Source organism: Oryctolagus cuniculus, chromosome 8 (genome assembly GCF_051225735.1).
Source record: "Oryctolagus cuniculus isolate XC-2025 breed Fujian yellow rabbit chromosome 8, ASM5122573v1, whole genome shotgun sequence".
NCBI lineage: Eukaryota > Metazoa > Chordata > Mammalia > Lagomorpha > Leporidae > Oryctolagus > Oryctolagus cuniculus.
In genome coordinates this window covers 122,034,519-122,050,861 of record NC_142874.1, presented here as the reverse complement: position 1 = coordinate 122,050,861, position 16,343 = coordinate 122,034,519, and the positions used below count along the sequence as shown (strand labels likewise).

General features: G+C 37.0%; 1 protein-coding gene across 18 annotated transcripts in view; it reads right to left on the bottom strand.

Moving 5' to 3' along the window:
* ANKRD17 (ankyrin repeat domain 17) overlaps nt 1-16,343 on the bottom strand; it is a 187,593-nt gene that overhangs the window by 77,188 nt on the left and 94,062 nt on the right. For 17 of the 18 annotated variants that reach the window (XM_051820219.3, XM_051820220.3, XM_051820223.3 and 14 more), the window contains 7 exons: nt 12,166-12,313; nt 11,769-11,916; nt 10,441-10,674; nt 6,197-6,291; nt 3,833-4,070; nt 2,331-2,522; nt 1,907-2,016 (listed from right to left, as the gene is read on the bottom strand). In XM_051820219.3, coding sequence (XP_051676179.2) covers nt 1,907-2,016; nt 2,331-2,522; nt 3,833-4,070; nt 6,197-6,291; nt 10,441-10,674; nt 11,769-11,916; nt 12,166-12,313 — 1,165 coding nt within the window. Of the gene's footprint in view, nt 1-1,906; nt 2,017-2,330; nt 2,523-3,832; nt 4,071-6,196; nt 6,292-7,565; nt 7,586-10,440; nt 10,675-11,768; nt 11,917-12,165; nt 12,314-16,343 lie in introns of those variants that run through there. The other variant, XM_089302649.1, reaches the window with a different exon arrangement.

Sequence of the window (16,343 nt, the reverse complement as noted above, 5' to 3'; positions counted from 1 at the left end):
TCAAAACATGCTTTCCACATTAGCAGAGAACTGGAATAGGGACTTGAACCTAAGGTATTGGGATATGGGCCTAAGCAGTGGGCCAAACACCTACCACCACTATCATTTTTTTTTTTAAACATTCACATCTGATGATCAACTTTTCATTTTTCTCTTCTGTCAAACTCAAGTTTTCTTATTGCCAATAACTAAGCAAGTAAAAGTTATGTTAATCTAAGTTTTGTAAATACAAGAAACATAGGGGGCCAGCCCTGTGGCACAAGTAGGTTAATCCTCCGCCTGCAGCGCCTACATCCCATATGGGCACCAGTTCTAGTCCTGGCTGCTCCTCTTCTGATCCAGCTCTCTGCTGTGGCCTGTGAAAGCAATAGTGGATGGCCCAAGACCTTGGGCCTCTGCACCCACATGGGAGACCAGGAAGAAGCTCCTGGCTTCGGATCGGCGCAGCTTCAGCCTCTGTGGCCATTTGAGGAGTGAACCAACAGAGGGAAGATCTTTCTCTCTGTCTCTCCCTCTCACTGTCTGTAATTCTACCTCTCAAATAAATAAATAAATAAATAAAAATCTTAAAAAAAAAAAGAAACATAGCTGCTAAGCTGAACAAGTTTGAAGTCTAACAAAGGCAACATGTACCAACTAGAATATAACTTATGTTTAAAGTGCTTCAAGAGTTTTAATATTAACACATGAAGAGTAAAAGAGGTTACAACAAAAATCAAGTTCAACCTCCCTTTTCATAAATGAGAAAGGAAAAATTAAATGAATTCATAGTTATTCAAACTAGTTATTATTTGTGCCTGAAAGTTAATATTACATACAACAAAATATTTTACTTGTTAATCCCAGGAAATCACCTTATATTAATTTAAAACCTAGCTAATGATATGTCACTCTTAAATCCCTATAGGATGAAACCAGGGGACTATTCTCCCCTATAGACTTGCCTTATGCTTTCCTGTTTCTAGGGATGGATGTACCTCCTACTATATTCTCCCAACTGGAATATCTATTTTGCCACAACATTTACAATGTCTAGCTTTTTGCTCTCTCTTTATATTTATTTATTTGAAAGGCAAAGTTACACATAGGGAGGAAGAAACACAGAGATCTCCCGCCCACTGGTTTATTCTTCAAATGGCTGCAATGGCTAGGGCTAGACCAGGCCAAACCCAAGAGCCTTGAAATCTATCTGGGTCTCCCACATGGGGGGCAGGGGTCCAAGCACTTGGGCCATCTTCTGCTGCTTTCCCAGGTGCATCAGCAGGGAGGTGGATTGGAGATAGAGCAGCTGGGACTTGAAGAGGTGTTCACATGGGAACCTGCCATCTCAGGCTTAACCTGCTAAGTCACAATGTGGGCCCCCAATATATAAGCTTTCTAAATCTTACCTAGCCCAAAATATAATATCTTCAGTGACTTCTCTTACCTCTTTTGAGCTTCTTGCCTCCTGCTGTACCTTCCCTATGACATCTCTTTATAATCTACCTTATAATAACATCAGTATTTATTTCATTCATTTTTATCAAATCAAACTGTTTGAGGGGAAATATTTATTAAATACTTACGTTTTTAACTCATCTGTTGTTTAATAATGCTCTGAGTATTACAGGCACAATTTATGTCCTAGGTGACCCAGAAATACCATTCAATCACAATTGCATTTTTTATACCAAATCAGAAAAGCTTCTAAAAATAGCTAAGTAAACACCTAAGAGACAGTAGACTAGATAGACCTACTAACAAAGAAAGAAAGGTGACTCAACAGTGCAGAAAAAATGTAAATAAAGAATGGTAAAAAGGTTAAGATCAAATTGGAAATAAACTTTTTGCTTATTAGAAACTTCAGAGTTTCAATGTGTCTTACTTTACTTCTGAATATTAAGATTCAAAAGGTGAAATAGCTTACCAGATCTGCTCCGGCCTGAAGTAAGACATCTGCTACATCAGTGTGACCATTTTCACAGGCATATGTTAGTGCTGTATCCCCAGTTGCTGTCGTCGCATGAACATTAGCTCCTGTAGCAGTGTTACAAAATAGTACATACTTAATAAAAAAACCACAAGAAATATAATGGACATAAAAACTTCTTCTAGATAATTCATATTCCCTCATATTGGACAAAATAACCAAATCCATTTCCAGAAATATAAACAATTACCAGCATACTTAGAAGCAAAAAAAATTCAATTAAACCACTAACATGAATTATTCAGAACACATGCTTTTTAAAAAAACCCATTCAATATTCCCACATCATAAAAATTACTTGTATTACACTTTTACTTAAATAAATCATTGGAAAAAACCTCCCAAATGCAAAAATTCCTACCTGCAGCTAATAGGTATTTAACTAATTCCAAATGACCCTCTTGTGCAGCTTCCATTAAAGGAGTAGAACATCCTAGTTCTATATCAGCCCCTGCTTTAATTAGAAAATCTGCCACTTCCAGAAACCCTCCACAGCATGCCAGAGTCAAGGCAGTTTCTTGAGTTTCTTCTGTCTGTGCATTGATATTTGCTCCTAAAATAAAGATTATAATTATTTAAAGAAAATTATTAACTTGTTCCAAAGCAAAACACGAGAGTTTCTTAATAAGCTGTATCTGAAAATGAACATGCACGCGTGCGCACACACACACACACACACACACAATTTTACTACACTAAATAAGAAACTGCCTCTCCTCTACTACTGAGGCAGTGGAGAAAAAAAAATACACTAGCGTGTAATTGATGTACACAGCTGGAATAATATTCAGCCAAAAGGTACAAATCAAACGATTAAAAACCTCAGAAAAATAAGCTAAATTCCTTCATCATGAGAATTCAAATATCATGGCAAAGATATTAATGATGATCTAACACTTAGTAAACTTGTACTATTTGCTAGGCAGTACTCAAAAGACTATAAATTCTTTAGTAATTATCAGCTCCATTTTAAACTAAGGAAATTGAGGTTAATTAACCTGTATAAGGTCACAGAATTATCATCACTACCAAGACCATCACCATAGCTAACTTTTAACAGGCATTACATGACAAACACTGCCTCAAGAGGCTTATACATACTCATTAACTTTCACATCAACATTACAGATGAGAAAACTGAGACAAAAAGAAACATGCCTAAAGTTAAAAAATTTCAAGAAGTAAAGCTGTGACTCAAACCCAAGAAGTCTGCTTCAAAACTTATTTGGCTCAATATTACCTCTTTTTTTTTTTTTTAAACAAGTAGCATTCCTCTCAAATTTGTCCAGAATTTATGTTACAGAGTAAACTGTATTACTAGAAGAAAAATAAAGTCAGGCTACAGAGATTAGAGATGAATTTTAAACTTAACACAATAAAATAAATTTTCCCAAAGAGAAGTTCCCTGTGTACAGAGCTCCTTGACAACTTCTGATGTGCGCTGCTGCCCTCTCATCAAGTTAGTCCTTCTGCAGGGTTTCATATTCTGTTAGATGAAACAGTAGATCTTTCAAATACTTACTAACATGTATTCTGTCCCCAATGGAATTCCCTTAATATATTATCTTGAGAAATGCTGCATTTCATATATTCCCTTACTTAATCCACAAAACTATGCCAATCACCATTCTGTTTTTTGATTCACACAGCACATTATGACTCCGCAAGCACAACTTTAAAGAAGCCTATCTAATTTTGTTTAAGACAACATGGAAACCATTTCAGAGCAAATACTTTATCATTAGTTTGAGTGATAACATTTCATTACAAATCTACTAGTAAGGTGAAATACTAAAATTCAACTTCATAAAATTTTAAGACAGTTCACACATAATGATTTAGTGTCTTGAATGATAATGTTACCTTGGCCTAGTAGTAGCGCCACCATTTCTTCATGTCCTTCTCGAGCTGCTTCCATCAGTGGTGTATAACCTTCATCATTGACCTCTTCCAGGCTAGCTCCTCTTTCAATAAGTAAAGCCGCAAGTTCCACATGCCCACCACATGCAGCCAAAGTCAATGGTGACTCAAATGAATCAGCAGGCATGTTCACTTGGGCACCACTGTCAAGAAGTAACCTAGCTACTTCAACATGGCCATCCTAATTATAATGCAATTAAAAAAATTGAATCAGCATCATTACAAAAAGTCTTTAAAATCCAAAGACTTCTCAATACTATACCATGACATTTACTGATTTCTATTCAAATAAGACTTATTAAATCCACACTTCATAGTTCAAACTGTATTTATTATGTGCTACCTATATTCCTTTAGTATAGAAGAAACAAAAGTTGAGGATATGAAACCAGTAGAAAAGTGATACCTTCAATAAAAGCTTAATACAGATCAGGAAAGAAAAGAGACTACTGTAAAACTACAAATATTGTAAACACTGTATGGTACAAACTTAAATACTAAAAAGATAACATTAGAAGAAGGAGAGTTAGGATCTTCATGAAAAGGACAAGCAAACTTGTGATGAGGTAGAAAAAAATGAAACACTTTTTGCAGGAGTGAGGGAAGGATACATGATATGTTAGGGGAACACAATGTACACGCAGTAATTTCTTTATTGTTTATTTCATTGCCAGTTAAAAGGAAGAAAAAGTTCTTACTATCTTCTATACTGGTCATTCTTTCCTACAGATTTTCTAAGTATGGACAATTTCAAGAGTCTGTGTCACTTTTCTTTTCTTTGATAATCTCTTTTTTCCTTTCTATACATTACCTCAGAGACATTTCATTTGCTTTTGAATACATCATGCCAATTTTTGCCTATGTACTTTTCACATTGCACAACTCTACCATCTTATTACTATGGTTACCTTGCTATTTCTTCAGCTCTGACTTTCCTCCCTGCAGAGTCTACACCTACATTTCCTTTCAAGTGCAGTTTAAAAACTCAGTCTTTTTTATTTATTTATTTTTTTATTTTGAAATTTTTATTCTTTTTTTTTTGACAGGCACAGTGGACAGTGAGAGAGACAGAGAGAAAGGTCTTCCTTTTGCCATTGGTTCACCCTCCAATGGCCGCCGCGGCCAGCGCACCACGCTGATCCGAAGGCAGGAGCCAGGTGCTTCTCCTGGTCTCCCATGGGGTGCAGGGCCCAAGCACTTGGGCCATCCTCCACTGCACTCCCAGGCCACAGCAGAGAGCTGGCCTGGAAGAGGGGCAACCAGGACAAAACCGGCGCCCCAACCAGGACTAGAACCTGGTGTGCCCGCACCGCTAGGCGGAGGATTAGCCTATTGAGCCACGGTGCCGGCCAAAAACTCAGTCTTTTAGTAAGGCATCCAAATATATGGCCCCTACTAATATCTTTCATTTACTTATAACATATACTTCTAGCAAATGCTGGTCAAATCTACAGAATATTCCATTTTTAACTTCTTAATCTACAACTAGGTTGATTCTCTGTGTGGGGGTGGCGGTTGGGATGGAAATGATTACATTTCCTAGTTGCAGAGAATTGTTAAACCGACACTGTTTACTGATGGTTTACACACATCATCTCATTTAGTCTTCACAACAATCCCAGAGAGAGATACAATTATCCTAATTTTACATATAGGGAACACAAAAGCTGTAAAGAAAACTTAATACTTGTTCAAGGAATATCTTACTTCATAAAACAAACACTGGGATGGTAATAAGGAAAACAACAGATAACAAGTCTTAAATGACTATGCTAATATTGTAAAACACACCTTTCAATAATAATTCTCTAAAAAGAAGCCAAGACAAGAAATGTCAATTTCATCTGGAATATTTCTCTCTTTGATAAAATAACTTTTAAAAAGATGATTCAAAGGCTCAGAAAAGACCATGCAAAAGGGGAATTATGTAACACAAACAATATTCTAGAAATTTTCTTTAGTTCATTGGTGTGAAACATGATATGCTTAGTATTGCGTACATATTCAATGGATTATTATATTCTCCTATATGCTCCACTAACCTTTTAAAAAAGCCACTTTTGTTCCAAATATGTAAAACTAGTAAGTGTTATGTAAGTCTGAGAAAATGCAGGTGGCAATGTAAAGCTTGAGGAAGCAACTAGTAGAAATTAATGTACAATTGACTCTGAAAACTCAACTCAGATAGCTGAAGTTCTGCTCCACAGTAAGGTTATTATAAACAATCTTTGCACCTCCAAAATAGACATTCATTATACACTGCTTAATATTTAAAGGTATTTTGTGTATGTATTTTACAAATCTTACCATGCAAGCTTCCATTAGAGCAGTGTGCATTTCATCTGTTTTGTGTTCTTGATCCGCACCTGCTTCCAAAAGAAAACGCACCATCTCCAGGTGTCCTAAACAAAAAGTGTACTAGATTAAATATTTTATTTAAAAAAACTTTTATATCTACAATGTTTTGAAAGTTCTTATATGTCATTTATAGCATTAAATTTATAAGCATAATCCTAAAGTCAATTATAAGCCACCTCAACTGTCAATCACAAATTAAGAGAGATTATGTAGTTCTATTCTTTACCATATTGCCTAGAAACTGCTAATACTAAAATCCCTGATATAGGCAAACACAGATGTTATTAAAATCTAGCACCCACAACATCCCCTCTACAATATTCTGAGTGACTTAGGCATGCTAGTTATTTTATTTTATTTTTAAAGATTTATTTATTTATTTGAAAGGCAGAGGCAGAGAAAAGAGCGGTCTTCCATCTGCTGGTTCACTCCCCAGATGGCTGGAATGGCCGGAACTGAGCAGATCTGAAGCGGGAGCCAGGAGATTCCTCTGGGTTTCCCACGTGGCTGCAGGGGCCCAAGGACTTGGGCCATCTTCTACTGCTTTCCCAGGCCACAGTAGAGAGCTGAACCGGAAGTGGAGCAGCTGGGACTTGAACCAGTGCCCATATGGGATGCCAACACTGCAGGCGGCAGCTTTACCTGCTACACCACAGCACTGGCCCCTTCTAGTTATTTATGTTACAGAACTAACTAGTTTTCAAGAATTAATAGCCTATCATAGTCATTTAAATTCTAAGAGGAACTGTGTTTCCATTTCCAATAACTCATATTCCTTTTACAAACAACCTATATGTAAACTGGGTAGGTACCACATGTATAAATATGAAACAAGGGCAAGAAACATTATTTAATTTATATTCATTTACTTATAAACATATCCATGCACTTATATAAAAAGGCAAAAAGTTAATTATATTTTAAAAAGGGACTTTAGATACTAAGCAAGAAACAACAGAAAAAGGACTCAAAGGACTCCTACCCCAAATTCATTTAGAAAGTTACAGTAAGTTCTTAGTCAATTGAGACTGAAGGGAAGAGGTAGAAAGTGGAGTCATAGGCATAAATTACAACAAAATTTATTTCACTGAGGAAGTACAGCATCTGTCATCTTTTTATTAATATACCCATATTAGCAAATTTTTGCAATTTTATCTACTGTTCCTTTCTTGTCATTCTACCCTCCCAAACATCATCATCGATGCTCAGTCTCAGCCTAACTTCTATCAATTCCAAATCTCATCTGGGAAACCTAACCAGAAATAGAAGAAAGGAAGAAGATTCATGGGTCCCTAGAAGAAACAGAAATGTTCTTTACCAGCTCAGTACTCTACCCCGCCTCTAATTAAAGCCTACAAGCCCCAGTTCAGACGCCCCTCTCGGAAAGCAGTGTGTTGCTACACGTAAAGGGAAGAGGCAAGAGCAGTTAAATGTAACCTGTCTCAAAGCTCTACTGCCAGCTGGGATTCAGTAGTGAAATGCAGCTGGTTTTGAGTTCAAAACTATTTGTGAAAATGAAAGAGAACCACTCAATCACCCGCCCCCAAGCATCTCAATGAAGATCAGCTTCCGTGGAATTATCAAAGAAGGCTGGGGAAATAAGGGACCTCAGCTGTGCTCCCTATCTAAAAATCTGTTAACATCAGGTAATGAATAACACATTTTCCAAATTTAACTAAAAATTTAGTCATTTACGTATATGAGCATTATTTTTATATTAAATTCTTAAAAAATTTTTCTCTATTATGCGAGAGGCAAAGAGACAGAGAGAAAAAGACAGAGATCTTCCATCCACTGGTTCACTCCCCAAATGCTCACCCAACAGTCAGGGCTGAGCCAGCCTGAAGCCCCTAACTCAACCTGGGACTCCCACGTAGTTGGCAGGCTCTCTAGTAATTAAACCATCATTTGCTGTGGCCCAGACTGTACATTAGCAGGAAGCCAAATTAGAAGCAAAGTCAGGACCCTGGCACTCTAATATGGGATGTGGTTGTACCCTAAGCTGTGCCAAAAACACACTCCAATTCACATATTTTTAAAGGAAATTATTCCAAAGGACATCACATAACCTTGACATGTATTAAATAGAATGAAATGAAGTAACACCAGGGCCTGGACTAAAAGTAAGGAAATCAAAAGCCCATTGCACGAATTTAAGAAGGCATTCATTCATAAACACATGCAAATCAAAGATCAGCTTTTGACAGTGATAGCATCCTTAAATTTCATACCTGGCTTTGCAAGAGCTTCTCCTGGAAGCCTTATAGTCAAGAATTTTACAGTTTATGATAAAAATATGGCACAGCTGCAGATGGCATTAAACACTGAACTAAATGGCTATGCAGACACAAAATTAAATTCCTTAAAGGAAAAAGCAAAAAACCTTACTTTATAACCATTTTTTCCTGTCATAAAGGGGAAGTCTAAAAAATATTCAACTTGTGGCTGTCTTTTAAGAACCTATAATCCAGGAGCCAGCTTTGTTAGGCAGCCGAGTTAAGCTGCCATATGAGCACAGGTTCAAGTCCTGGCTGCTCCATTTCTGGTCCAGCTCCCTACTAATATGCCTGTGAAAGCACAGGAAGATGGTTCAAGTGCTTGGGCCCCTGCCACCCATGTGGCAGACCAGACTAGCCCAGCCCTTTGTGGCCATTTGGAGGTAAACCAGTGATTGGGAGATCTCTCACTATCTCTCTTCTTACCTGTCACCCTGCCTTTCAAATAAATACATCTTTTTATCTTTTAAATAAAAAGAATATGTAATCTTTTTTTATTTTTATTTTTTCTGACAGGCAGATTTAGAGAGAGAGAGAGAGACAGAGAGAAAGATCTTCCTTCCATTGGTTCACCCTCCAAATGGCCGCTACAGCCGGTGTGTTGCCCCGATCCGAAGCCAGGTGCCAGGTGCTTCCTCCTGGTCTCCCATGCCAGTACAGGGACCCAAGCACTTCGGCCATCCTCCACTAACTTCCCAGGGCCACAGCAGAGAGCTGCACTGGAAGACAGAATTCGGCACCCCAACTGGGACTAGAACCCGGGGTGCCGGTGCAGCAGGCAGAGGATTAGCCTAGTGAGCCGCAGCGCCGGCAAGAATATGTAATCTTGAAAATTAATTATTCATGAACCAGGCATCTTAACAGGCAATAGTGTGACCTGCCTAGAGGTAGGTAATTTCTATGATATCAATATTTTCAGGTTGCTTAAAATTAAAGTATCATGTACTCTCCCTTTGTAACAGAATATTACCAACATGCAAAACCATTATAATTAGTCATTAAAATTTTTAAAAAGCTGTTAAAAATGACCAGATCAACAATTTTTCATTTGATAGTATTTATGCCTATATTTTTAAAAATTGAAAATTAAACAACACTTAGTTAACAGTTATCACTATATATTTTATTTATTTTAATCTAAAAATCAGGTCATATGAAATAAATAATTTTATGTGTTTAAAGCATTTCAAAAAGGGTTTATAATGTGCAGGGCAGCGTAGAGTCCTATGCTGCTGTGGAGGTCATAACTCTTAACCACAAGATGTTTTCCCAGGTCCTGGGATGGTGGCTCAGTAACACTGCTTTGGATAGTAATGTCACACTGAACCCTGGGCCCTACACTGGGGTAGTGGGAGAAGTAGAAGGTGAGAATTGAACTTGGTCACCCTCACCCTGGCACCTGGAGTGAGTTAATCTTTAAAAGGAGCCAACTTTCAATCAGATTAGTGGGCACATGAATTGAGCGCTAAGGGTTGGACTGAATGAAAGGAACATCAAAGACAAAGGGGCTGTTTTGGTCTCACCAGAGGCCAAAGAGGACTGGGTGTGTTGAGGCTGGCAAGAGTCAAATCAGTGGAAGAGTAGCCTGCTGAATCTTTAAACTGAGTAAATACATAAATCAACTATTAAAGTCTCCTAAATGGGCATTCAGGTCAATGGTTAAACCACTTTTTGAGGACCTGGGTTCAAGTCCTGGCTCAGTTCTCTGTTGTATCTTCCTGCTAATGCCATCCTACTGCAAGGTGAGGAAGCGATGATCCCTTCTACCCACCTGCAAGTCCAAGACTTAATTTTGGCCTCTTGGCTTTGACCATATGGCCATTATGGGCATTTGGGAGCAAAACCAGCAGGTGAGAGGTCTCTCTCTCAATAAAAAAATTTAAAAAATAAATAAATAAATAGAGGTCTATACTGTACCTTTGTAACAAGCTAATGTAAGGGCGCTCTCTTTAAATTCATTGGAATGAGTATTAATGCCAGCCCCATTTTCTAGCAGCAATCTGGCTACTTCCACATGTCCAGCACTTCCAGCTTCCATAAGAGGAGTATGACCATTTTCATTATGGTCCTCAATACTAGCACCGGATTCCAAGAGCACCTTTACAACATCTACATAGCCTCCAGCACAAGCATATGTAAGTGCTGTGTTGCCTATTTTAATGAGGAAAAACAAAATACATTAATACAATATATTAAATTAAAAGGAAGCATCTAACTTACATTAGCAAGAAAACTAAAACAGAATATTCTACTCGCAATAAATACTAAATTATAAACATATATCTTAAATTATAACATAAATTTTCTTAATGTAATGTATCTTTCTGAAATTTCCTTGTTACCATCCTTATGTGGAAAATCAAATATACTTACCATACAGTTGTAAAAAAATTGAGTGATTTTGAAACAAACTAGCTTTACCTTTCAGATGAGAAAAAAATTATCTTTTAACTTTAATCAGAAGAAAAGCATTTCAGAAGAGTATTTTAATGTTTTAACCTAAAAGTACTCATCATATACATGTATATATGTATATATATTAAACCATTGATTCATATGTTTTTTAACTAAAACTTCAAATACCAGTTAACTCATCAGTTATATTCTTTCTTGAAGATAAAAATGGTCCATGTTATAAAAGGCTTCAAAATCCCTTTAAAGCAGAATATGCAGATTTTAAAAATTACTTAAAATATCTAACAAAGTTAATTTTATACAAAATGTATTTTCATATAATTTCATAACTTTTATACAAAGCCATGTAGGTATCAAGTTTGGGGGAAATTTTAGACTGAAGTCATAGCCTTGTGATACATAATGTGTTCACAATACTTTCTTTTTTCATAGTCTATAATTTAGTAATGGTAGGGGACAATGATCAGCCTTTTACAACTTATCCTTCAATTCTCCCTATTAGCTGTTCCTGTTCTTCCTCTGACAAATAACTAACCAGGGATTGAGAATTACAGACCATACCTCTCCATTTCTAAGTTAATGATCCATCCAAGCAAGGCATTTTTAAAGTATTTTGAAAGAACTTGAAACACAAATAATTTTCCTCACAAACAAAACTAGAGAAGTTTCATTTCAAATATATTTTATACACTTTCAACGTCATAGACTTTATGCAAATTTGCAGCATAAGAAAAAAGATTACTGGGAAAGTATCACTAATGACCACTTTCATGTGAAATAATTATTAACAAAGGATGTTTTTACTTAGCAAATTGAAAATTATGCATGACCTGTTGAAGACTGTGCATTGACATCAGCTTTATGCGCTAGCAGCAACTTCACAATTTTGACATGTCCTCCATTAGCAGCAGCCATTAAAGGTGTAATGTCACCTTTGATTCCCCTATCTTCCACATTTGCATGCATTGCCAACAAAACCTTATGAAAGAAAAATAAAGTGTAAAGGATACTAGGAAATAATAAAAATTCTGAACACATAAAACACCTTAGTCATTAATAGAGTACAAGAGCCAATGAATGCACACATTTTAGCCAATGAACGCACAAAACTGTCTGTTGAAATGAACCTACTGATTGGAAGGATTTATTTTGACTATTTCCTTACTAAGAAGCCCAGAATTAGAAAATAAAAACAAGAAAATCCAAGATTAATTTTGTAATACAAACCTGTGCAAGCTCATAGTATCCAGCAGAACAAGCTAAACAAAGGAGGCTCTCCCCTTCTTCAGTGTGTTCATTTACACTTCTTCCTTCAATGAGTAACTTTCGCACAGCATTTACATCTCCTTCTGAACAGGCCTCTGCCAAACTGCGGCTATTAGGGAAAAAATATTGTAATATCCAAATACAAGAAGATATTTTTAAAAATCACACAGCTGTAAGTATTGATTTTTCATGTCAATCTTGACATCAGTGCTAAACAAGGATAATTCATAACAGAAAAGAAAATGAGTTCACTGAGTTTTTATGTCAGAAAGTCACTGAATTACAATGATCAGTATTCTAAGATTTACGATATGCAAATGAAGGATAAAGTCTACTGTAAGTGGAGACGTGACATTTTATAATAAAATTTTACAGAAATCAGAAACAAAATACAAGCTATAATGACTTTTTGCTCAATCACTAGAAACTTTTGCAGAATGTAATTGAAAAAGTATAAACTGGGCAAAATGTATAGTAAATTTAAAGGCTTACTTTTATATGGAAGGCCTATTCTTTTATTAACTAAAGGGGAATAGAAAAGATAGGAATATGGAGGCTTTGGGTTTTTGCACTGCAGAGCAGTCACTGTCTACAGGCCTGTGTCCTTTAGACAAAAGATGGGGCCTGGTGACGGACTGCATACGATGGGGAAATGGCTGGGGCAGCACTTGAGAAATCCTGAGACATGAATTTGAGTACTATTGGTGTGTTAAATGGTAGTGCAGTAAATCCTGGAATCATCTCCCAAATTTTTAAAAAAACTTCTATCACTCCTTCACTCCATGTCCCTGAGTAAACCCTCTGCCCTCAGGGCCTGTGATGTTGGATGTTTCTTCCACATTTTTAGCCATTCATTATGCTAAGACTTCTCCCACCGAGTAAATACATAGATACCATCCTTTCTAAAAAATTCCCACAACTTCCTGGAATATTCCTATTGGTCTTACTGCCAATTATCACAACAAGGACAGAGCTTTGTTTTTATAACTGGTTAAAATATAGATTAAAATCAAAATGGAAGCAATTAATAATTTCTCAAAAAAGTACGTGTCTAGGAGCCCTGGGAATCCTCCAGCTGTTGATACAGGGTACTACTCCCTTTCTTAAAAAATATTTGTAATGCCAAGAGTTTTCTGTGATGCTTCCTCAATACAAAGAGCTATCATGCAGATTCAATACAATATCAAACATCACAACGCCACTTCATGAAAATATGTATGTAAATTTTCTGTTAAGATTCCAACTACGTACATCTCCAAAGATGTTCTCTCTTCTGGATAAAACTCACTCTAAATTCTGTATTTCAATTGTAACTTAATTCCTCTATCATTTTCTTGAAAAATCGCCTTGTTACTTTAGTTACTGAAAATCTATTTTGGGTTTTTGCCCTGCAGAGAATCTGGAAAATCTATTTTCTGTACTTCCACTATTATTATCACCCAGATTCAAAGCTATCACTTTTAGCTGAGATTACGGCAAAGCTTCCTAACCAGTCTCCCAGCTTTCACCCTTGCTCTCCTTCAAGTGTTTTCACAAGGCACCCAGAGAGATCTTGTTTAAAGGAAAGGATATCACGTCACTTCTCTGCTCAGTATCCTACATTGGCCTCTACTCTCAATCACTGTAAGAGTTGGCCAATAGCAGAATACCACACCCCTCCTCCTTTTTACATCTCAGGCTTCATCTCTTTAAAAAAAAAAATATTTATTAAGTGCCCTTAAACTCCCAGACACTATGCCTCTTTTTTTTAAAATTTATTTATTTATATGAAAGTCAAGAGTTACAGAGAAAGACAGGAAGAGAAAGAACGGTCTTCCATCCGCTGGTTCACTGCCCAATTGGCCGAAACAGCCGGAGCTGGGCCGATCCGAAGCCAGGAGCCAGGAGCCAGGAGCGTTTTCTGGGTCTCCCACATGGGTGCAGAGGCCCAAGGACTTGAGCCATCATCTGCTTTCCCAGGCCAGAGCAGACAACTGGATCAGAAGTGGAACAGCTGGGACTCAAACTGGTGCCCATATGGGATGCCTGCACCACAGGTGGCTGTTTTACCTGCCATGCCACAGTGCCGGCACACCCCCCCCCCACACACACACACTTCTTTTTTAAAGATTTATTTATTTATTTGGAAGGCAGAGTTACAGAGAGGCAGAGAGAGAGGTCCTCCATCTGCTGGTTCACTCCCCAGCAGAAGCCAGGAGCTGTGCTGATGTGAAGCCAGCAGCCAGGAGCCTCTGTTGGGTCTCCCACATGGGTGCAGGGGCCCTGCACTGCTTCATCCTTCACTGCTTTCCCAGACCATAACAGAGAGCTGGATCGGAAGTGGAGCAGCCGGGACTCAAACCAGTGCCCAGATGAGATGCTGGCACTGCAGATGGCGGCTCCACCCACTATGACATCTCCTACTCACTCACAGTTAATTCTCTGTACTTCTGCCACAATGGCGTGCCATTCTTACTGCTCATTAACATTCTAAATATACTCCAATCTCAAGATATTTGTATTTGCTGTTCCTCTGCCAAGACAATTCCTCTCCCAAACACAGCTGACTCCCTTTCCCATTTCAGGTCTATCTTTTAAGTGAGAATTTTCCTGACCACCCTATTAGAAATACAACATGATCTCTCACCCAAACATTATCCTAGCAATTCCTCAATTACTCTTTCCCCATAGTTCTTATCATTGTGTGCCTGACTATACACGTCCCTTAATTGCTCATTTTATTGTTTCTTTATCAAAGTGACAGTCTGAAATAGTAGTTAATAACAAGCTTGCCTCTTAGAAGTTCCTCACTTTCCATTTGACAGGACACTAACAGTTCTAGAAGCAATGCTCTCTATCACTTTCAAGAAAAGTTAGCAAATTCCTCTCACAACATTTGACATGTAAGAACATACTTTTTCTCTTTTGAGGTAAGGTTTCTCTCCCTCTGTCAATTCTTCATGCAAATAACCTCTTCTACTTTACCATTTGAACTTTATCATTAAATTTCCACATACGCATGCTAGCTTTAACAACCCTTCCAAATATAGTCCAGCAACAGCTGAATCTCAGAACTTAAGAGCAAAAATGTATTAAGGTTGGCACATGGCATTGCACTTAACTAAGTACACACAAAGTACCTACTGCACTGCACTGCACTTTTCAAGCTTTGTTGAATAAATATGATGGTCACAAACATTTTGTATTGTTTCAATGCAAAAGAGCCCATAACTTAATCTTGCCATTCTTTTCTGCTTTAACCAGCTTTAATATACTCCTTAAGGTGTTTTGAAGATTCCCTCTTGCCAGTCTCAGCAAGCAACACATTAAATAATATTTGGAAATTATCAGTAATATTTTAGATGACAAAACAGAATATTAAGAAATAATATCTGAAGTTAACTAAAAAAGAAGAGTCAACATATGAGAATGCCAAGTAGATTAATAAAAACACAAAATCTAGATGCATTAAGACCAATAAAGTGCCAAGACAAAGAGCAAATATATTCACTTGTTAGCACTATTTAATCTCTCTTATGGTCTTAAAAGATGATGCATCAAAAACATTATAAAACAAAATACAGTTCTTAAATGCTATTATTTACTCTCCAAACCCATAAAGATAGGCACCTAATAAAGACATTTTGGTCAATGACAGACAACATACGACAGTGGTCCCCCAAGATTATATTAGCTAGTGACATCACAGCCACCTTAGTTTGTGTTAAATAATCCTAGGATGTTGACATGGCAACATGTCCCTATCATTAACCAACACATAAATGTATTAGGATACTCCCATTTTCTCAAATGTCTAAAGACAAGTGCTAAAATAAATGAGTTCATTTTGGTGGAAAAAAGAAAAGCCACCGAAGGTTGAAAAAAACTAATGTGTATTAATGATAAATTTCTAGTTGTTCCCTTGGAGCTTTACATCCATTTTCAATATTCAACCCTAATTGTGTTTATGAATAAAGATGACTTTTATTGTATATCATTAAAAAAACTTAAAATACCAAGTCACAAAATATTTACTAAGCCCTTACTAACTATAAAGTACTAAGTACTAATATGGGTAATGCAAAAATAAACTTCTCAGGTTCATATTTTGGTTATGGGGATCTAGACTTGTAATTTTTTATAACTTCATAAAACAAAAA